Source organism: Haliotis rubra, unplaced genomic scaffold, assembly GCF_003918875.1.
Source record: "Haliotis rubra isolate DU_JTF1 unplaced genomic scaffold, ASM391887v1 Scf1719, whole genome shotgun sequence".
In the NCBI taxonomy this organism is placed as follows: domain Eukaryota; kingdom Metazoa; phylum Mollusca; class Gastropoda; order Lepetellida; family Haliotidae; genus Haliotis; species Haliotis rubra.
This window is the reverse complement of record NW_025765691.1, coordinates 1-22,671: the sequence shown is the minus strand read 5'-3', so window position 1 is coordinate 22,671 and position 22,671 is coordinate 1. Positions and strand designations below refer to the sequence as shown.

Genomic DNA, 22,671 nt, shown 5'->3' with positions numbered 1-22,671 from the left:
AATGGCTGTGTCAAAGTTTAATCATGCCATTAGCCCAATGTGTTCCGTTCAACAGACAAGGGAGATTTGCATCAGACTGGATCGAACTGGATCATTTGTCTTTGGTTGTCGTCCAGCCCATCATGGCGCTGATCCGTCGCCTGGCACTCTGGGTCCCCTGGACGACTAACGTTGAGCCTGACCCCAGGGTGTCGTAGACCACGTTGCAGACTCTGGTGACAACAGCTGGGAGGTGTCTGTACATGGCGGCTAGGTACTCTGCCATGTAGTTGAACGTTGCCACCGCAGTCTCCGACATCTGCAACATGACGGGGACGATGGTGATGCGGTGATGATCCACAGATCACAGGTGTCCGACTGACTGACTGAGTTTTGGTTTTACGCCGCTTTTAGCAATATTCCAGCAACATCACGGCGGGGGACACCGGAAATGGGCTTCACACATTATGCCCATGTGGGGATTCGAACCCGGGTCTTCGGCGTGACGAGCCAACGCTTTAACCATTAGGCTACCCCACCGCCCCCACACAGGTGTCCGAGGTTACCTTAATCTCGGAGACATTCTCAGATTATGTAGGCCCTATAAGTAAGCCTAGGCTTTGAGTCAAGCATAAAACCGGATTTGTGCATGAATCTGTAAATTTTGGCGGGCCTAGTTGGGTGTTGTATGTCAAATTGTAACTGCCTGGGGTTGCGTGTGGAATTTTTTACTTTCAAACCATTAATCTTTGTTTACACACACACGCACGCGCGCGCACGCACGCACACGCACAAGAGCAAAAGGACATTTGCACCTGAAAGTTTGATCTGACAAAACTTAATATCAATAAAAAAAATATACACGTTACTAGGATTAGAACAGACGCGGAAACGGAACAATGCAAATCTTAGGTCAACAACTACAAGGATACCCGTATCATCACCACATTCATTACTCTCAAATATCCTTTTCTTGTTTGTTTTATTCATTCACCATTAAACAGGTGTACGGTGTCCTTTGTTTCCTGTATGTCATACTGAATATATTCCATAATGTTCACAATGATAGCTTGGTTATTTCCACGCTAGACGATTGACGTAACTGAGATACCACTGATGCTCAAATTGTAACATACTTCAATATAAAACACATTTGAATAACTGGCAATTTCACAGATTCAACTGAAAACATCATAGATGTAATTTAAAACATATATGTTATTTAAATTATCTTCCAGATCTAATTAAAACTAGTTTTCGAATATTGCACACTGTGGTTCTCGACAGTGTCAGCAAGAGAATAATTCATTCCCCCTCTACATTGTTTACGGGTTGGACAAATATACTCATGCCAATAATGGTTGTCACTCCCCACCCCAACCCCACACACCCTCTCCAATTAAAAAAAATGAAGGGGGTGACAACCATTATTGGCATGAGTATATATTCTAGGTGTAGGATTCCCCTGCCAGTTTACCAACATGTAGATGTGGAATAGATCCTCTATCTATATTACATTTTCCGGAACAAAGAAATAACCTAAGTAGGTACCCCTAAGCATAACATTCCACGAGAAGAATTCACAAGGGAAATTAATCCTCTGTTAAAAATTCACTATTACCCGAAAAACACGGAAAGTTAAGATACCCACCTGAAGCAGATTGGCCGACGTGTACTTTTGTCTGTTTCCCGACGTCACACTGACTGACTGGATCTCCCTGAGAAACGTGACGTCAAACAATTGCGATGACGTCATCGGTTTTCGTGCATCATGGACGAAAGTCATGTTTTCGTGTCAACAATCATTTCGATCTAGGACCATGAGCACTATTTCATTTGTATTTCTATGTGGAAGAAAAGTTCTGATATATAGTATGGAAAACAATTGGTTTGATGTCCTTTAGCAAGTGCGGATAAAATCTTATGGAAACGAAGGATGCACAAGATATCTAATTATCAAGCAGAAGCAGTGAAAAATTGCCATAATAATGCACTGCCTTTGGTTGTCGTCGAAAGACACTTAATTGTACAAGGTAGAAATACCGCCATCTATGTATACATATTCTAATCTACACTGTATAAGATATGTTATTTGCAAATTTCCTGTCAGTGTGCTTAACATTCATATCACACAATTCAATTTGAAAGATATATAATTACTTTAGTAATTGGACGAAAGTTGAGATATTCTGAATGTACGTTTTACTCACTCACTCTATACCCAGTATCAATATGCAAGTGTTTTAGAAAGAATTTATTGCCTTAAATACAGACATGGTTTAATATTTCATTTAAAACAAAACGGCGAAGTCTGAAAACATTTAGCTCTTTATTAATCATGTTATCAATATAATAAAAGTAAATTACTGTTTTATCTTCTGAATCGGGAAATTCACAAATGACGCCGATAAATTTTACCAAATTTAAAGCAACATGGGTCGAAGGATCTCCTAAAAAACGAGGGAAAACCCAGCCGAAGAAGTGTTATTCCTTTAGAGGAAAGGTAGCACAATATAGCATGTAAACACAAGCGGGAAACCATTCAAACGCTTCCATAACAGCCTGAGAGAGCTTGAAAAATAATTCAATTTGTATGACATGGAAATCTACCCCTTGAAGAGTTTTCATTAAAACTGATGACATAGTATTCATCATGATTTAACAGGTAATCACCTCTGAAACCTGAAAACTATTGAGATCCCTTAAGCACATTTGGTGCTTCACAATGCAACCTCTTTCCCATAAGATCGCACTGAGGTCACGTCTGTCACAACCGTGGGTCATACAGTGTGAGTGAGTTTAGTTTTACGCCGCTTTTTGCAACAATCCAGTAATATCACGTCGGGGACCCCAGAAACGGGCTTCACATTGTACCCCTGTGGGGAATCGAACTTGGGTCATCGGTGTGACGAGCGAACGCTTTAACCAGTAGACTACCCCACCGGTCCCTGGTCGTACTCAAAGCAGACAGTGATTATCAGTAACATACACATAGAGACGTTAAAGGCATAAGTCGATATTTAATGACTACCCCGTCAGAACTCACCCTTTCAGCCAAAATTCCAGTTGCACGGTGGCGATCTGTTAAAACTCGAGTCGGGACCAGACATTCCAGGCATTGACACTTGAACGATATAAGCAGATATGATCAGATAACATGCTTAAACCAAGTCAGCAAGCCTGATACGGTGAGTCGCCATTTTGAAAAGCTTTGGTTGCTGAAGGCCAATTAGAACCAAGATCTTCCCGCCTCGATGTGTGTTTGAGTGCGTGCGTGCGTGCGTGCGTGCGTGCGTGCGTGCATGTGTGTGTAGCACATCGGTATTTATAAGTATAAAGCTGGTCAGAAGACGTTTTCATCTTTATGTCTGAACTCTTTAAAATGGACAACAGTCATCTAGCCATAATATTTTACGCGTGAAGATCCGGGTTGGAACTGGTCAACAGCAACCCATTGCTTGTCGTAAGAGGCAACTAACGGGATCGGGTGGTCAAGCTCATGCCAATTGCCTAGATCGATGCTCATGCTGTTGATCACTGAATTGTCTGGTCCAGACTCGATCATTTACAGACTACCGCCATATAGCTGGAATATTGCTGAGTGCGGCGTTAAACAACAAACTTCCACCAACAGCAACCATAATATTGCATCGTTATAAAAGAATAGTCATGTACGCCGTAATAGCTAAGAACAAGGAGATACAAAAGAATATGCAGTCCAGTTTTCGGTCAGCTGGGGTCTCTCGGAAACGATCCCGTAAAGACCTGCGCTTCCTGAGATCTGAGGTGGCCCTGTCAACCGGAGTTACCTGTACTTTGTTGACCTTCACCTTCAACTCTTGGTCCACTATTCGCTGATCATACACTATGTGCACCACGATGGTTGCCAGCACGATTAAAAACTCCTGAACTTGGATGATTGTGAGATATAGCGATAGACTGGACACAGAGCTGGAGGTGTGAGGCATCGACTCCTGGTTGTAGGTGAGGAAGAGGGCGTTAGACACAAACACAGCCATAAGAAAGCCAATCTTTTCTCCCGACCGTGTGGGAAGTAGGAACACCATAGTGCTCGTGAACAACAGGACAGACATCGGAAACACAACGTTCAGCATGTGGAACAGGTACCTCCGCTTCATGTGTAGTCGATACTGTAGACCGGGCGATTGTCTTTCCTTTCCAGCTTTAACCAAAGACAAGTTGAGAATCTCCCATTCACCAGTCCCGTCAATCTGAAAGCCGATGTCGTTGTTTGGGTCGTCGTTGGCGTCGGCTGTTATGTCAAGCAGGACCCCTTCAACTGTTGTGAACTTCAGAGCACAGTGCTGCTCGTCATAAGGATACCTTTCTATGTTAATCGTACAAGTTGTGGCCCACGTCGCTGGAATCTGCCACATGAACCTCCCGTCAGCCGTTAGGACGACGGGCACGGTGGTGGAGACAGGGCCGGAATTCCCGACGGAGTTGCTGAGCACAAACACGGGCGTCCACACTTCGGACATGTCGAACTGTACTTGTTGGATACCGGAATGGTTGCCAGGTGACCAGGAGACAGACCTGTCGTACCAGGTCATAATAACACAAACTGTGGTATGGAGAGTCTCCGTCGCTGAATTGAGATCATTGATATATAGCGACTTCAAGGATAACTCAAGTTTGATAGCACTTTCTTCGGACATGATTGGTGGTACATTGGGCCCCAGGTTCCTTAAAAGTTCTGATCGTAGACCTATAATTTCTCTCTTCACTGTGCTGTTGATCTGCCCTTCGGCCTTGACTACCCACGTACCCAGCAGGAACGTCAAACATAGCCGACAAGCACCCATCTTGCATTCCGAGAGGCGAAGAGACCCACTGCGTTGTTGAAGTCACGGGAAAATCACCATTGTGAGAAAATAAATGTTGCCTTGGCAAAATACCACGTTGTAGAGCATTCTGAAAGACTATCTCTGTTGGAGTCATATGAGGTGTATCATTGTGGGGAAAACAATACGTTGACTTCCAATCCCAGAATGCTGTAGGCTATCAAAGCTGAACCATTACGTTCCGTTGGAATCATTGTCCGCTAATGGATCGTACAGACACTGATACGTGGAAAGTCACGTGAACTACAGCTTTGTGAGAACACGCAAAACGTGTTTAAACATTTAGTTTATCAGCTTCGTAGCTGCTAATGGGTGCTGAATTGATAAGCAGGTGTGTGCACCAGAGGTGACACTGGAATAGAGGAAGCACAAGGCCGGATTAAATCTTAATATATTGAGTTGGAAAACAGGAATAGAGTAATTGTCTGATAATGGACAGACTGTTTAGCATGGCCTCCTCAATAGAAATACCTGATCGTTCATTAGAACGGACGTGTTGCCTTGAATAATACCACGTACAATGCTGCTGCGGATGAATTATTGACGTTACATGTATTTAGAAAAATGGGCACGGTCGTCTATCTCGCCGCAATTACATGTGCTTGAAATGTGGACATGGAAAAAATGTTTTGCAAAATCTATGACTTTTAATCTGCGCTGTAGTCACATCATAATTCTGTTTTTTGTATGATGATTCTGATGCCCGCACTATGCTTTTTAGATGTGCAGATGCTAAGATTAAAGACGCCATTTGCAATGCGTGTGCCCGTCATTAAGCAAATAAGAAGTTTCAATAAATTGTTCTAATAGCTCGATAACTTAGAAACCCAATGGATTTCGATGTTGATATCGGGTCTCCTTAACATCTCAACGATGGTTATCGGTATGCAGAATGCTGGCATGGTACTGAGGGCTGTTGCAGTAGATGTTGGTTGTCAGCCATCGACTGGCCAGAAAACAACCTGATGATGTTAATGGTTGTCAGCGTTCAGGTGGACCACGAGTGACAAGTCCTTAGAAAGATACACCCCCACTCAGAATCAGTAGCTTCAACATCGTTGTTTGTCCAATAGAACGGCCTGAACTCGCCTATAATCGGCCGGGCATAGAGTCAGACGGCCTATCAGAGGTATGGTGTTATCCCCAGAGCACAACGTAGCACAACTATTTGATGTCAAGTTCGACGTCACTGGAATGTGACGTCATGGGGAAGTCGACTACTTCTGTTCATGTTTGGCAAAGCAGACACACTGCATACGGGCAACGGAATCTGGGGGCAATTGGTGGCGCACGGATGCCTCTCATATGACTGTAAAACCGACCTTGTGACGATCAGGCAAAATCTGAATGGACAATGGTACCTCACATCATCCTAGACCGGGTTGTTGTACCACATTTATATGACCATCCTCTGAAGCACAAGGTCAGTATTCAAGGACGACATGCTAGCTTTCGGTCTTGCCATGCACTAGCCATTGGAAATTTCTCGGTAGCAATTCTAACTTGGCATGAGTCGAGATTTCAATCACATGTTTGGGACATTACGGATCGCAGGATACGTAGAGATCCTCCACTGCACAAGCTTGATAGCTATTGCGGTTGGTGAAGGTTATTTTGTGCTCGGTTAGTAATACTTACGTTATTTCTTGAGAATTGTATGCCCGTTTGGATATCCTTTACTATGTGTATACAAACTCTTCAACAAAAATAGAAACTCACAGGCCAAAAATAAGGAAATATATTAAACGTATTTAAGTGTACATAAGTCAATTAAGCTTGCTAGGCTGCCATTTAATGCCGCTAGAACAGTCAATCTTTATCTGTTTATCAAACCATGGTTGTTGGTTGTTGTTTAACGCCGCACTCAGCAGTATTCCAGCTATATGGCGACGGTCTGTAAATAAGTGAGTATGGACCAGACAATCCAGTGATCAACAGCATGAACATCGATCTAGGCAATTGGGAGACGATGACGTGTCAATCAAGTCAGCGAGCCTATTCACCCGAATAATGTAAGTCGTTTCTTACAACAAGCGTGGGCTGCTGAAGGGCAATTTATAACCCGATCTTCACGAGTATTTAATCAAACCAACTTTCTTATCTCTCAAGCACATCATCTGGAACTGTTCCACACGAGTTTGTCAAAAGGAACCTTCCACAGCCCGAGGGAATTCCAGGTTGCTGGTCGTAAGTGACAACGGAATTGATCGGATGGTCAGGCACGGCGACATGGTTTATTGAATGCCAACGTGATGGTGTGGACCTTCGCTTATAATGTCAATCACTGGATTGTTTGGTCCAGATTCCATTACTTACAGACAGCTGCCTCATTGCTGGAAATTACTGCATATGGAACCAAACAACAAGCGGGCAGAAAAACGATATTAAAATATATTATACAAATCAATACGGTCCACACAATCATTTCAGTCTAGACAGCACTGTTCAATAAAACATCATGTTTATATCCTGAAAGTATATACAGTGATAGTTTGTAACGAGAGTTGTACATAGTACTGAAACATTACTATGTTCCAGTGACAATTTGTTCGGGGCGGTGGGGTAGATTATGGTGAAAGCGTCCGCTCGTCACGCCGAAGACCCGATTCCACAACCGCCATAATATTGCTAAAATTGGCGTAAAACCAGACTCACTCACCCACTTTTTGTGTTCACTGAGGGTGGTTTCTCTGTGTTGTATTTCTTCCTCAACAAAATTGGTAAATGATCGATGATCGACTCAAAGATCGACACTGTGAGCCACGATCCACGCCTCCTTCGGGCAGCGTTTACAGAAACTAAGTCGCCCTGGCTGACATCGCGATCCTTTAGGTATACTCAGGCAGCCTTTACACTTTCTACATGTCACCTCTTGGAAACATTCCCTGGCTGACATCGCGATCCTTTAGGTATACTCAGGCAGCCTTTACACTTTCTACATGTCACCTCTTGGAAACATTCCTATGTATCAGTGTTATGTATGCTTCATGAACGAAGATGAAGCAGACGATTTTAACGAGTAAGATTTCGGCCACGTTCAGATTTCCTTTAAAATCAACAAAAACGAAATTTGTTAGACTTATATCATATAGATGCTATTAAATATGAAAGGTACAAATGCATGTTTCTGTGCCTATATGCCTCTCAAACGAATGACCAGATATTCTGAAGTGGCGTTTACATCAAGGGGGATAACTCTATATACTGCAACGACATGGCAACATAATCTCCCTTTACATATCGTGAATCACTGATGATATTGCCAATGTGACAATGAACTGAAGTGTTTCTTTTCACTTGCATCGTTATAAAAGAATAGTCATGTACGCCGTAATAGCTAAGAACAAGGAGATACAAAAGAATATGCAGTCCAGTTTTCGGTCAGCTGGGGTCTCTCGGAAACGATCCCTTAAAGACCTGCGCTTCCTGAGATCTGAGGTGGCACTGTCAACCGGAGTTACCTGTACTTTGTTGACCTTCACCTTCAACTCTTGGTCTACCATTCGCTGATCATACACTATGTACACCATGATGGTTCCAAATATGGTGAGAAACTCCTGAACTTGGATGAGTGTGAGATATAGCGATAGACTGGACACAGAGTTGGAGGTGTGAGGCATCGACTCCTGGTTGTAGGTGAGGAAGAGGGCGTTAGACACAAACACAGCCATAAGAAAGCCTATCTTTTCTCCCGACCGTGTGGGAAGTAGGAACACCATAGTGCTCGTGAACGACAGCACAGACATCGGGAACACAACGTTCAGCATGTGGAACAGGTACCTCCGCTTCATGTGTAGTCGATACTGTAGACCGGGCAATTGTCCTTCCTTTCCAGCTTTAACCAAAGACAAGTTTCGAATCTCCCATTCACCAGTCCCGTCAGGCAGAATACCGATGTCGTCGTTTTTTGGATCGTCGTTGGCGTCGGCTGTCATTTCAAGCAGGGGCCCTTCAACTGTCGTGAACTTCAGATCACAGAACTGTTCGTCAAAAGGATACTTTTCTATGCTAATCGTACAAGTTGTGGCCCACGTCGCTGGGATCTGCCACATGAACCTCCCGTCAGCCGTTAGGACGACAGGCACGGTGGTGGAGAGAGGGGCGGAATTCCCGACGGAGTTGCTGAGCACCAACACGGGCGTCCACACTTCGGACATGTCGAACTGTACTTGTTGGATACCGGAATGGTTGCCAGGTGACCAGGAGACAGACCTGTCGTACCAGGTCATAAGGACACAAGCTGTGGTATGGAGAGTCTCCGTCGCTGAGTTGAGATTATTGATATATAGCGACTTCAAGGATAACTCAAGTTTGATAGCACTTCCTTCGGACATGATTGGTGGTACATTGGGCCCCAGGTTCCTTAAAAGTTCTGATCGTAGACCTATAATTTCTGTCTTCACTGTGCTGTTGATTTGTCCTTTAGCCGTGACTACATACGTACCCAGCAGGAACGTCAAACACAAACTACAAGCACCCATCTTGCATTCCGAGAGGTTAAAAGACCCACTGCGTTGTTGAAGTCACGCTTAAATCACCATTGTGAGAAAATAAATGTTGCCTTGGTAACGTACTACGCTGTACATAGGGCTTTCTGAAAGACTATCTCTGTTGGAGTCACCTGAAGAGTATCATAGTACGAAAAACGATGTGTTGACTTCCAAACCCAGACTGCTGTAGGCTATCATAGCTGCACCATTACGCCCCGTTGAAATCATTGTCCACTAATGAAGTCGGACAGACATTGATGTGTTATAGGTGGAATGTCAACATCCACACTGGGAACCTGAAATCAGCTAAACGCTAACACACAACAAAGTGTTTGCATTGAGATCGAATCATTGGCAAGGTTTGGTTGGGTGTTTAATTGTGTGTAGGCAAACCGTACAAAACACTGCTATAGCAAGAGATGGACACTGAATCGATCATCAGTTTTGTGTAATTGTCGTACCTTTGGAGCAATGGAAACAGTAAGCGTATTTATAGACGATTGTGTACTGTTTAATTAGATGCGAACAGGAATTTTCAGTGTAAATGTTTGCTAAAAAACATACTGATTGGCGCGAGTCAGTCATTAGGAATGACTGTTCTTTGGAAGGGAGAATTAACACAGTGTTGTGAGAGAGTTGACAGTTGACAAAGGTACGTATTCGTCACCGCTTTGTGTTTTACTCAAAACATGACGACGTCATGCAATTTGCTTTGAAGCAGATAATTCACCTGTAATCCTCATCTTGTATTTACACGTACAACTGACCTAGCACTAAGGTCGTATTGCAAAATTACAAATAAATTGGAGCTTAGCCATGACATGGGAGGAAACATCATTTTAAAAAATGAAAAATCACCCGAATCTGTTGATTCCGAACGTGGAACCAACTCGCCCCTTCGTGGCGTCTGACCATTCTGTACTTCCGGAATTAACAGATTCGGGTGATTTCCCATCACACTTTGGTCTCTAGGGAGGGCCAGATTCCAAGGATCGAGGGTTCGAATCCCAAAGTCGCCTTGATAACTGTTGTTGTGTCAGCAACATGCCCGTGATGGTGAAAACCGTCCACAACCTGCATCACTTCTGGAACTCCTACCACGTAAAGCTGTCACGCCCATGATAACACTGAAGTACTATTTAAAACAACTTGAACCCCAGCATTTTCAGTTCCTAAGGGGCTCTTAAACGTAGCCCTTATCTCTTTATCAAAACAGGTTCGTCATCTGTACAGACCGTCATCTCATTATGTACCAATGAAGTCACTTGGATAGAGCACTGCACACTTCTAGGAGATGCTGAGTTTAAAAGGATCGTCAGCAACCGGTGCCGATCTAAGAACCGACTTAGCGGATACAGCAGTCACGGTGCCATAGTTGATTTCATGTCAACGTTAGCCGGACATCACTGCCACAGGCTAATTTGCATATCACGTGACCGGACTTTTCTCTTGTTTGTAATCAAACGTGCATATTCATAATAAGAAGAGATTGGACTCACGAAAGCTTTTCGGCGCTCTCTTCATAATGTTTTACATTGTTACACATATATTCTTCCACAACTGCGACAGTTAGGTCTATGACATAACATATTTAGATATCAAACTGGCTGCATCGTTTGTCTCTCCGTCGGCTTCGATGACTGCACGTGGAGCCGTACAACCTATGTAAACAAAGGATCGCTACGCAAATCGAAATAGTGTCACATGTTTTGGATATTTTCTCAGTGAAACTAAAACCATTCTATTAAAGATGTTTAGTTTGATGTGTAAACTCGTCAAAAATATATGAGTAAAAGAAATTTGTACATTTTAGTTTTATGGATGAATTTGACATTGCAAGGTGTGACGAATCGTCACATTTTTCTGGCCTGTGGCAGAGGTTAATAATAGGAAGCTATGCTGGCTTAAGGAGCCCTTAACGCCAACTGCTTGGATACTCCTGTTACACTGAGTGCAGCGGGTACTGGGTGTTGTTGCTTACAATCAATGACTGGAGTTTCCGGTCCAGACCTAATTATTTCAGACTGCCGCAATGTACCTGGAGTTTGGTGCAAGTCATCCATTACATTTAATAATATATTGATAGTTCAGTCTGCAAACCACAACACACCTGTGGACATATCAATATCACGATGTCAATAATCTGCCATGAATGTAATAATGAGTGAGTGAGTGAGTTTAGTTTAACGCCGCACTCAGCAATATTCCAGCTATATGACGGCGGGCTGTAAATAATCGAGTCTGGACCAGACAAGCCAGTGATCAACAGCATGAGCATCGATCTGCGCAATTGGGAACCGATGACATGTGTCAACCAAGTCAGCGAGCCTGACCACCCGATCCCGTTAGTCGCCTCTTACGACAAGCATATTCGCCTTTTGTGGCAAGCATGGGCTGCTGAAGACCTATTCTACCCCTGATCTTCACGGGTCGAATGTAATAATGTATGTGTTGACATGAAAACGTCATAGCTCTGTTACACGTTCAGTCGTAGTAAGGTGGATCTGATCCATCAAACATCTCACATTTCGATGACTCATACGGGGACATTTACTGATCGAATAGTAACAAAGGGGATTTTTGTTTTTAGGGGTTGGGGGTTCTAAATATGTTTGTGTTAACATAACGTTGTGAATAACTTTATTCAGTTCTGTTCTATCTGACTGACTGAGTTTGCGTTACGCCGCTTTAGCAATATTCCAATTCACGCGGGGAACACCAGAAATGGGCTTCACACATTGTACCCTTTGACTGATTCGAACCCGGGTCTTCGGCGTGACAAGCCAACGCTTTAACCACTAAATACCCCGCCGCCCCTGTTTCTATCTGAAAAGGAGATGTTTAAGGGTAATTGCATAGAAAATTCATTATTTTGTCTGAAACCCTGATTTAACAAAAAAAACGTTTACGTAAATGTGTACGAATGTTTACGAAGATATGTAAACGTAAGGAATGCTGTGAATAACGCCATTTTTCTTCTGAAATGTCCCTGTGTTGTTACAACATACTGAATAACCCTTTTGGCCATTGTAATGTAATAAAACTTACAACTGAACTTGCAATATAACTTCCTGGGCCATTTGTAGTAATGCACTGAAAGATCTATAGGGTTTATGAGTAACAGAATGCAAAGCACATGCATATGATGGGGATTTTAATAATGTTTTGAACGTGTCATATTTGGCCTGCTTCGTGCTAAAATTCCCGATAACGTGTTATTTGTGAAATGCTTGTTTTGTCAAACGTCATGGGTAAAATGTGTGAAGCCCATTTCTGGTGTCCCCCGCCGTGATATTGCTGGAATATTGCTAAAAGCGGCGTAAAACAATACTCGTTCGCTCCCTAGAGAATGGAAAGTTATAGACATACTGCGTCTGAAAAATTGCAGACTGCAACATATTTTCCTCGGAATATGAACGAAGCGATTGGACATGGAAACTATACTGTTCGCGTCACCAATACAATTTGTGATTTTTAAGAGGTTACATACCTGTTACCATAATTGCGATTCCAGAACGTGTTATATTTATGGTAGATCAAGGCACAGTGTGGTGGGCGTGATTAGGTTAAGACCTTTAAGGTGGTGGCAGATGTTGCCCAGCCACGACTAATATACACATACACAGATGCTTACAGGAGCCTACTGCTGGCGCACACAAGGCATGATGTGGCAAGGGAGACGTGCAAGGACGTCCAAGACGTTGCTGTGCGTGTGTGTTTTGGGGATGTTCAGCGTTCTGTACATGCACAGTCAGATGACGACGCTAGTCAACCAACAAGCAACAAGGTAAACATTAATCTCACAGTTCTATAACCGCATTATTTCCCTTCCACCCACCCCTTTCTTCAATGCTATACTACTTAACGAAACAAGTCTAGAGTTGCTCAGGTTCTGAGTCTTCCATGTCACTGGGCATCCTTATCACTTTTAACGGAATTATTTGTTTCAATCAAAATTGAATATATTCAGAGACCAAGTGTTAGTCTAGATAAACCTCATCTTTCCATGAATGAACACGAGGGGATATGTAAGTGCAGGGGTTCAAAAAAATTTTAAAGTTACTTGCCTCAGGGCAAGTCACTTTAAGAAAGTAACTTGTCCTGACTAATTTTTACACTTGCCCTGATTTTATGACATAATTATGATGATGTAATTATGAAAGAAGAAATCAAAATGGTATTTGATGTTAATGTTTACTGGACTATTTATTGAAAAGTGATAAATAGCAAAGAAAGATAACTCTACTTTATTATCATTGCGAAATTTAATAGCTACATTTTGAGCATATACGAAATTAAATCTAAGTTTATTTGCAGTTTGAAACCATAAGTGGAAATTATCTAGTAGCCCACGGACAAGTAAGATACTATTATTTGCCCGAAATGAAAACTGACTTGTCCCGGGCGTCGGGCGATTGGATTTTTGAACCCCTGAAGTGTAGGACGTAAATGCTGGAATAAAATACCCACTGAGTCCATTGAATAAAGTGGGATGGGCTGGATTCTTTTAAAATGATTCCCAATAATACAAATAATTACTGCAGTACATGTATTTCCGGATGTACCGATCACAAGTTTCCTAAAGGTGAGTAAAATCTAAAATGTTAGATTCTTTGCCTTCATTACGTCGAGTCTATTTATTCTGTTTTTCTGCCATTCATTATCCCGCGGCCACTAATTCAGACTAATTAAGAAAAGACACTGATAGCCAAAATGTATGTCCTTAATTATAGGGCCAACGTAATGTCTAAGAACTGCATCATTTCCATGGCAACAAAAGCATTCTCCCACATATGGAGCTGACGCTATGAATAAAATACTGTATCATCAAGGCGGCATATATACGAACTCACTTTTTCTTTGAACCTGTTCAACACTGCATGTTATAGATTATACGTCGTGATGAAACAGTGGTCAAAGATCGACACTAACATGGAGATGGTGGAGAAACCGAGGCGCTACTTGTCGGAAGAGGACATTCTGCGAAATCCTTTGGATATTGATCTCAAGACGGTGACGGACGCACGGTTGTCTAGGCTGTACCTTCATGGACAGACAACGTTTGCCCTAAACGACACCATCAACGTCAGAATAGAAACATACGACAGTTACGGAAACAGACGAACTGGCGGCGGAGACTACTTCCGGTTATGGATGGAAGAACGTGGATTGGGAGCCAGCGTTACCGGTGACGTCATGGACCATAATAACGGAAGTTACACCGGCATTTTTTAGAGCAGTTTGGGCTGGGACGCCAACCATTTTCTGTCATATTGAAAAACGTAAAGAAGAAATCGCTCTCATTTATCGGAAATATCATCAATATGACACATTGTGGTCTGCGCACGCAGACTTCTTCAATGGCGTCGCGATGGAGTCGACTCTCTGTTTCACGCGGCCAATGCCCCCAGCGGAATATTGCGACTTGGCCGCGCACAACGGTGACCTGCCGTACTACTGTGTCCGCCCCTTGCATCCAGACCTCAACTGTAGCATGTTGGTGAACACGTGGACATATCGGCGACGGATACCGATGTCGCCAATAGAGAAGCTTATTTACGACTTGTGAGTACACGATTCACGACCTTCATATTAATATGTCTTTTAATCAACATTCACCGTTGAAGTTGAAGGGACGTAAGTAAATTGTTTGAGCATTGACTAAGTACGAGGGGCTATCAAAACGTTTTCAGCCTAAAATACTTCTGATATGCGCAAGATAGAAATAACTGTATGATATTGAAGAATGGTTTTTATCATTCACATAAACGTAATATGTGACATGCACATGTCGCTAGTTTCTGGTCACGTGACATCTAATCGCATGTACTCCATCAGTATAGCAGTACGGGTACTGAGTCACATGGGGTACTCGTACTGCTGTCACATGGGGTACTCGTACTGCTGTCAATCGCTCTTCACTGTGCTTCGCCGCGTGGCCCTGGAGGACCAAAAATTTATGACTGCTCTGTACTCAAGGTTATCCATTTCTGCCTGCACTTACTTTCAAAACTATACTGAAGGAAACAAATAACGAAACTCACACATCATAATCCAAGTTTTACAGATACCCATTAATATACGTTTCCTGTAAACAATTTAAAATAATGTAACATTACTTCTTATCATCAGGATGTTCATATTATCTCGTGAACGCTGATATTTGCGTGTTCAAATTTAGTGTTATTGTGAAATATACTATTTGGCATGTAACGTAAACTATGTAGATATATGTTTTTACCTACAAACTTTTAAATTTGCAGGTCACGTGATACAGAACAGGAATTATTCGTACAAAATATTACGGTGAATATATCCAAAGGTAATATGAAATCACGATTAATTTCTCAGTTATTAACATTTGTATATACAGATGCACGGCAACAATAATAACATTCATTACAGATTCATCTCAAATAAAGTTTCATTATAATACCTATTTATTTGTATGGCTTTTATTTTTTCCGATTATATACAACTTAAAAGAAAAAGGCATGACACATTAGCTATAGTAACATGAAAAAGTCTTTAACGTACTTGCAAGTATTTGTCCTGGATCTCATTAAATATTTTCTTCCGCAGGTCCTGAAAACCAGGGCGTCCTTTCCTCTAAGACGTCGACCCCTGCAGCGCCGTGTCACCTCGCGCCACCTGGCGGGTTGAAGCGCCGTCTGGATTCTTCTACAGGGGCGCGTGGATTTCCCTGACTGTGCGTAGTGACTATTCCCATCACAGAGCCGGCCTACCGCGCATGTCTGAAAACAGGAATTTGTGGATACCCGGCGACTCGACGAGCATACAGATCTTCATGGAGATGAACAACGTGTTGAGGGTTGCTCCTGTCGTTCCCCGCACCCCACGAGCCTAAAGTCCTCTTCCATCCTCATCACAACTACTCCGTCCACTGGGAGCCCCATGAGTTCCCCTACTTTCCTGGACTCATACACTACCCGAAAACGTATACCAAACCCGAATCTCACCATTTTGATAAAATCCAAAACAATTCTCGAGATATCATTGTGTTGTACATGAACACCCACTTCATCGTGGTGCACCAAGACGTCTACAGACTGCACGTCAGAAAACTGGTCTCAAGAACCAAAACCCTCATGCAACGGGCCCCTAATGTCGTAGTGGCAGTCAGAGGACCGCATGCTTATTTCAGGCAACCGTACCATGAAATGTACTCCTACTGGGGTCTGGTATTCCGCGATATACTCCACGAAGAGTTCCGTCCCTTGAAAGACAGAGTTATCTTCCTTGACTTTTGGGATATGACTTCAGCGCTCGGACTGCCTGACTTCCATCCACCGCCTGCTGTTGTACAGACTATTACGAACACCATGATGGGATACCTATGTCGTGACTGATTCCTTCTATGCTTTGTGTCAATTAACAATCAAGTGATGCGAGACATTTCGCAATGATTAAAGAAAATTCTTTATTTCTGTGTTTCTCTTCGCCCGACTGTAAATTGGCCACCGACCCAATGATAAAAAATCCACTCGAAATCAGGACCAACTGACTGCTCGTTCAATTGCTTCCTGCCTGTGTCAGTGGTATGGTGAAGGCTGTAGATAGTCGTGAAAATTAATAAAACAAACAAGATAATCGCTTGGTATTAACATTTGTTGATTATTAACATTAATACATTAAGGTATTAAAACATAAAACGTCGAGGTGTCTAACGTTGTGGCAGTAACATCTGATTCAATCTATTCCATATTTTCTGCTGGTTTTGCTTTGCAGTACAATCTTTGTTATAGATTCTAAATCTGCAAATTTGACAACAAATGATCTTGGTCTTTGAATGGCATTTACAAGTGATACACATAAGGAAGTTCTAACAAAATGATCTTGCTGACATATATATTTCTTGAATACCAAATGAAAACAGAATAAATTGGTTTTTAAGACCGCTCGTCTGGGTTTTTCCATAAAGCAGAAATAACTTATAGATGTTCTTAATCTTCTTTTCTGATGCAGATATGAACAAATTCAGATTTTATATTATTCTTTTTTATTGGAATCCGACCGACCGACTCAACTTTAGTTCACGGGGCTATGTGAAAGACATAGAAATGTTGCCTTTACATGTGGTGTATCTGTCAGCCCCTAGGTCATAGGATGTCTACGCTGCCAGGGCAAACTGAAAATAACGGTCCAACCACATTTTGAGTGGGGTACGTCAGACTGTGAAGCAGATTCTGGTCTAGGTCAGCGGTCACATTGCTTCTTACAAGGCGTTAAGAAACAAAACTCTCATACTATGTAATAAATACAGTATTTCTTAATCTGTTCATTTGTACCACCATTCTTTCTGCATTTATCCCTCCACCTGTTCTTCATCCGTTCCTCAATTATCCCTTCATGACCATGCATCTAGTTGGTTCGCATGTTTGGTTGGTTGGTTCGTTTGTTGCCCTCAGCATTCATTATATATGACGATGGTCTGTTCAAAGTCGAGTCTGGGCCAGACAATCCAGTAACTGACAGCATGTGCATCGGTCTACCCAAATGGGATAGGTTAGATCTGCCAGCCTCGAGGAAATTGGTTCTTCAGGGTGAAAGCCAACAAATACACATTTATAACATATGTTATATTTGGGATTACACTTTCTTAGTAAAGTACAGATTCTAGTACTTTTGGGGGTTGACTGCGGCGTTAAACAACCAACCAACTAATGCTAGGGTTACACTGTTCCCGGTGGCCACGGCAGCCCCGTGTTGAAACGGGGACCAAACGGGATGGACGTGAGACAACGTAGGGGACTGAATGAGCGAACATGTCAGTCCGTGGTTGCCGTGGATGCTATGCCAGATTTTTAAACTGTTCAAACATTTGCCCCGGCAGTCACGGTTCATAATCTAATGAGAAAGTGCTTGGCCGTAGTAAAACGGGGGGAACGCAAAGAAACTTGACAGCACGTAACAGGCCGTAACAAAACTTGTGTACTTGTAGGCGGTCAGTAGTGGGTACGTAGTGGGACCGGGGGCATGTGTATTCCCCGGCATCTCACGGTCCTTTCAAGTTTTGTCACGTTCGGCCACGTTTGTTTGGCGTGGCCATATATCTAAAGCTAGTTTGTATGGTAGCGGATTCGTCCCGTTTTATCACGACGCATCCAGGCATGTGACGGTTTACAGGGCTGGCGAGATAAGGCACGTTGCATTCTCTGTCATTCCCTCTCCCCAGCAAACACACTAACACACAATCTTCTTCATCTTGGGGTTCATGCTGCTCTCAGGATACAATGGCTGCTATTGCTTGGGGAGGCCTTATTTTTATACCTTGGGCACAAACGTGCTCCAAACCTGGCCGGCGTCCACATTTCATAAACCTCCTCATGGTGTAATGATGCGTTCATTTTCATTAACTGTGTTGTTTTATAATGCAAGCATCATGTAATTTACATCACGTAATAAATATCATATAATCGGCAACGTTAATGGAAATAGCCTCAAACACCCCATTGTGTTCTGGAAATAATTCTGATTTTTTGTCGTAATTAGTTATGTAACTGTGAAAACATGTCCGTATACAGGTGTTTGTGGACAGAATTTGCTGCATTTATACATGATCCTTAACTCCTTTAAATTGGTTGCTTAGTTCAGCTGTTTTGGGTAATGGCTCAAAGCTGAAGCCAAACAAATCACATTTGGGACTGTTTATAATTTATGGCTGGCGGTGATGATTTTAGGGGGTCACCCACTTTGTTCTGGGGAGGTAGAAGGGACATCAATTTTGTACACAAATACTAGGGGTGGGGTGGGTGTGTGTGTGTGAGAGAGAGAGAGAGAGTACTTTACATGCTGCATGGGGGTGTCACTTACTTTGTAAATAAATTGTAAGGGGAGTGGGTTATTCACTTTGCTCATGCTACTCCATAAAGATCAGCATCACACCCCATCAATTATGAACTATCCCTTAGATAAAAGTGTTGAAAACAAAATATTGTAATTATCATTCAAGCTGAAAGGCAAGGTGTGTGTGTGTGTGTGTGTGTGTGTGTGTGTGTGTGTGTGTGTGTGTACACACATATATAACTTCCTTCACAGCGAATGAAAGGAGGGAAGGGCGTATATTGGATATATTAATAGAAGAGGCCAAACCTTTTCCACGTCGATAAGTAATCTCTACTAAAAGCAGAGTCGAATGTACAATTCTGACTATATCATGAGCATGTATTTGTTTTAGCAGTATTACAGGTGTGCGATGTTGTTGGTAAACAGTCATTGATTGTCATCATACGACATCTCACAGAATGTGAAAGTCGGGAAGGGTATATCGGATATATAACTTTACACTACACAGAATGAAAGTCGGGAAGGGTGTATCGGATATATAATTTACACCTCACAGAATAAAAGGCGGGAAAGGTATATCGATATATAACTTACACCCTCAGAAATGAAAAGTCGGGAAGGGTATATCGGATATATAACTTACACCACACAGAACGAAAGTCGGGGAAGGAAAAATTGGACATATAACTTATTACCTCACAGAATAACGGCGGCAAGGCAGCATATCGGATATATAACTTTACACCTCACAGAATGAAAGATGGGAAGGGTTCATCGGATATACATAACTTACACCACACACAGAAGAAAAGGCGGGAAGGGTATATCGGATATATAACTTTACACCTCACAGAATGAAAGACGGGAAGGGTATATCGGATATATAACTTCTACACCCTCAAAGAATGTAAAAGGCGGGAAGGGTCTATCAGATATAAAACTAACCCCAACAGAATGAAAGACGGGAACGGTAAGTATCGGATAAAAAATCCAAGCCACACAGAATGAAAGACGGAAATGGTATATCGGATATATAACTTTACACCTCACAGAATGAAAAGACGGAAATGGTATATCGGATATATAACTTACACCACACAGAATGAAAGACGGAAGGGTATATCGGATATATAACTTACACCATGCTAGAAATGAAAGACGGGAACGGTATATCGGATATATAACTTACACCCTCACAGAATGAAAGACGGGAAGGGTATATCGTGACATATAACTTTACACTCACAGAATAAATGCGGGAAGGGTATATCGGATATATAACTTACACCTCACAGAAGAAAAGGCGGGAAGGTATATTGATATAAAACTAACCCCCCTACAGAATGAAAGACGGGAAGCATTCTATCGGATAAAAAACTCAAGCCACACAGAATGAAAGGCGGAAGGGTATATCGGATATATAACTTATACCACACAGAATGAAAGACGGAACGGTATATCGGATATATAAATTACACCTCACAGAATGAAAGACGGGAAGGTATATCGGATATATAACTTCACACCTCACAGAAGAAAAGGCGGGAAGGGTATATTGATATAAAACTAACCCCCACAGAATGAAAGACGGGAAGGGTCTATCGGATAAAAAACTAAGCCACACAGAATGAAAGGCGGGAAGGGTATATCGGATATATAACTTTACACCGCCACAGAATGAAAGACGGGAACGGTATATCGGATATATAAGTTACACCTCACAGAATGAAAGACGGAAGGGTATATCGGACATATAACTTTACACCCACACAGAAATGAAAGACGGAAGGGTCTATCGGAGATAAACTGACCCCTTAAGCAGAATGAAAGACGGGAGAGGTTGCACACCGGCTTTGTTCCCATTCATTCAGACTGAAGGTGAGGGAGGGGTGTGCATAGCATGTTTAATATATACCCATGCCAATAATGGTTGGTCACTCCCCCTCCTCCCCTCCCTCGAATCACCCCAACCCCACACACACCCAAACCTCTCCAATTGGGTGGGTAATCGAAGGGGGTGGACAAATCCATTATTGGCAATGAGGGGATATCATAAGTCAGTGTGCGAACTGGTTTCCAAATCTTTGTTACCCAGCCGTGGCTACCTATGCCTCCTGGTGCCATCTAGCCCACAAAAGAATTCTACTATTCCGAAATTTGAATGTAGAAAGTGAGCAAAAACATTGCAAAAATAGACGCTATAGTCAAGATAATGTCGGTAATGGCATGGGCTTATCATAACTTAACAAGTCGGAGAGAGTGAAGGCTTTACAAAATGACCTGAAAATTAAAAGTGGATGGGTGGGGGCGGGAAGAAAAATGGTTTCTTTGTTGTATTGATATGCTGTGACATACATGCAAAATGCAAGTCACATATATCTTCAGCTAGCTGCTTAAAACCTTGTAACATTTATCAAGTGCTTGGACACACAACCAACCACCCGTGTGTGTGTGTGTGTGCGTGCGTGTGTGTGGTTATAACTATCTTCTTCACTTCTTTATATCTTTTATTTGTTCTCATCAAGTAATGAGTGGTCTCGTAGGCCAACTGGCTGTGGGTGGCCCTTTTAATGTATCATATCACTATGTCTATACAATTTGTAATCACAGCATGCATTACTTTTGAGAAAATAATTTCTTCTTCTTCTGGCGCAGGTGGGGTATCTCTAGTGGTTAAGGTCTTCAAGACCCAAGACCCCGGGTTCTAGATGCTATTGCTGAATATTGCTAAAAAGTAACATAAAACCATACTCACTACCTACTCGCTCTTTCTCTTAAGTGCCTTAATCATAAGCGCATGCTCACACACCATTTCACTTTGTATATTATATAGGTGCTGGTATTTCTAAGACCTAAAACCATTTATAGGCATTTTCACCATTCATTACTGGAACATTCCGATGGGTTGATGATTTGCACTGGATATAAGTTGGATATCATATTTCACATAGCTGCTCCTGACTGCATAACAAATATTTTATTGAAGAATACCAAGCAGTCCAAACTACTCATTATCACTATTCTTTCACAATTTATAGATTTAAAATCACATCCAGGGACCTACACTTTTATCAATATCAAGATATTTAATATCAGTAAATATGCTCATGCTGCTTCCATGTCATACCCAAATATATTTTAAATTTCGTAGAGATCCACAAAAAGAATCTTAAATATAGTAAGCAAAAACACACAAATGCTGGTCTACTAATGTTTCATTAATTATTATGTGCATTATATAATGAAAACATGCCATATTCCTAAAAAGCTGTACATTTTCATCACTGCATTAAGATAAATGTAATATTTGTCCCCACCTGTGTCCTTTGCACATGGGTGATCCAATGCTTTGTACTCTTGACCATGTGACTTCTGATCCTGAATAAATTTCTTGTTCTTGTTCTATTTTTATTGTTCTTATAATACATAAGTTTTGAAGAAATCAGCTTTAGAATGTGATATGCATTTAAAATATTGTATAGAATGAAATGAATGTTATTTCCACAGAAAACATCCAGAATTTTGCTTTC

At 42.0% G+C, this 22,671-nt stretch overlaps 3 protein-coding genes across 3 annotated transcripts; all 3 read right to left on the bottom strand.

The window, feature by feature from the left end:
• Positions 1 to 8: 8 nt before the first annotated feature.
• Positions 9 to 1,780, bottom strand: LOC124272681. The gene is made up of 2 exons (XM_046707864.1): positions 1,631 to 1,780; positions 9 to 298 (listed from the first exon to the last, which is right to left on the bottom strand). Exons 1-2 carry the CDS (start codon positions 1,763 to 1,765, stop codon positions 92 to 94), a joined length of 342 nt encoding a protein of 113 aa, XP_046563820.1. The 5' UTR covers positions 1,766 to 1,780; the 3' UTR covers positions 9 to 91.
• A 1,852-nt stretch (positions 1,781 to 3,632) lies between these two features.
• Positions 3,633 to 4,805, bottom strand: LOC124272685 (acetylcholine receptor subunit alpha-like 1). Its single transcript, XM_046707867.1, has one exon. It carries the CDS (start codon positions 4,803 to 4,805, stop codon positions 3,633 to 3,635), a length of 1,173 nt encoding a protein of 390 aa, XP_046563823.1.
• Positions 4,806 to 8,149: 3,344 nt separating this feature from the next.
• LOC124272683 (acetylcholine receptor subunit beta-like) lies at positions 8,150 to 9,325 on the bottom strand. Its single transcript, XM_046707866.1, has one exon. The coding sequence runs from the start codon at positions 9,323 to 9,325 to the stop codon at positions 8,150 to 8,152; it is 1,176 nt and encodes a 391-aa protein (XP_046563822.1).
• Between the last annotated feature and the right edge of the window lie 13,346 nt (positions 9,326 to 22,671).

Excerpts from the sequence above, each read along its gene's own strand:
- LOC124272681 (XM_046707864.1), bottom strand. The coding sequence starts at position 1,765 with ATGACTTTCGTCCATGATGCACGAAAACCGATGACGTCATCGCAATTG. Across the intron at positions 299-1,630 it reads CGTCGGCCAATCTGCTTCAG|ATGTCGGAGACTGCGGTGGC; the intron begins GTGGGTATCTTA and ends GTCATGTTGCAG.
- LOC124272685 (XM_046707867.1), bottom strand. The coding sequence starts at position 4,805 with ATGGGTGCTTGTCGGCTATGTTTGACGTTCCTGCTGGGTACGTGGGTA.
- LOC124272683 (XM_046707866.1), bottom strand. The coding sequence starts at position 9,325 with ATGGGTGCTTGTAGTTTGTGTTTGACGTTCCTGCTGGGTACGTATGTA.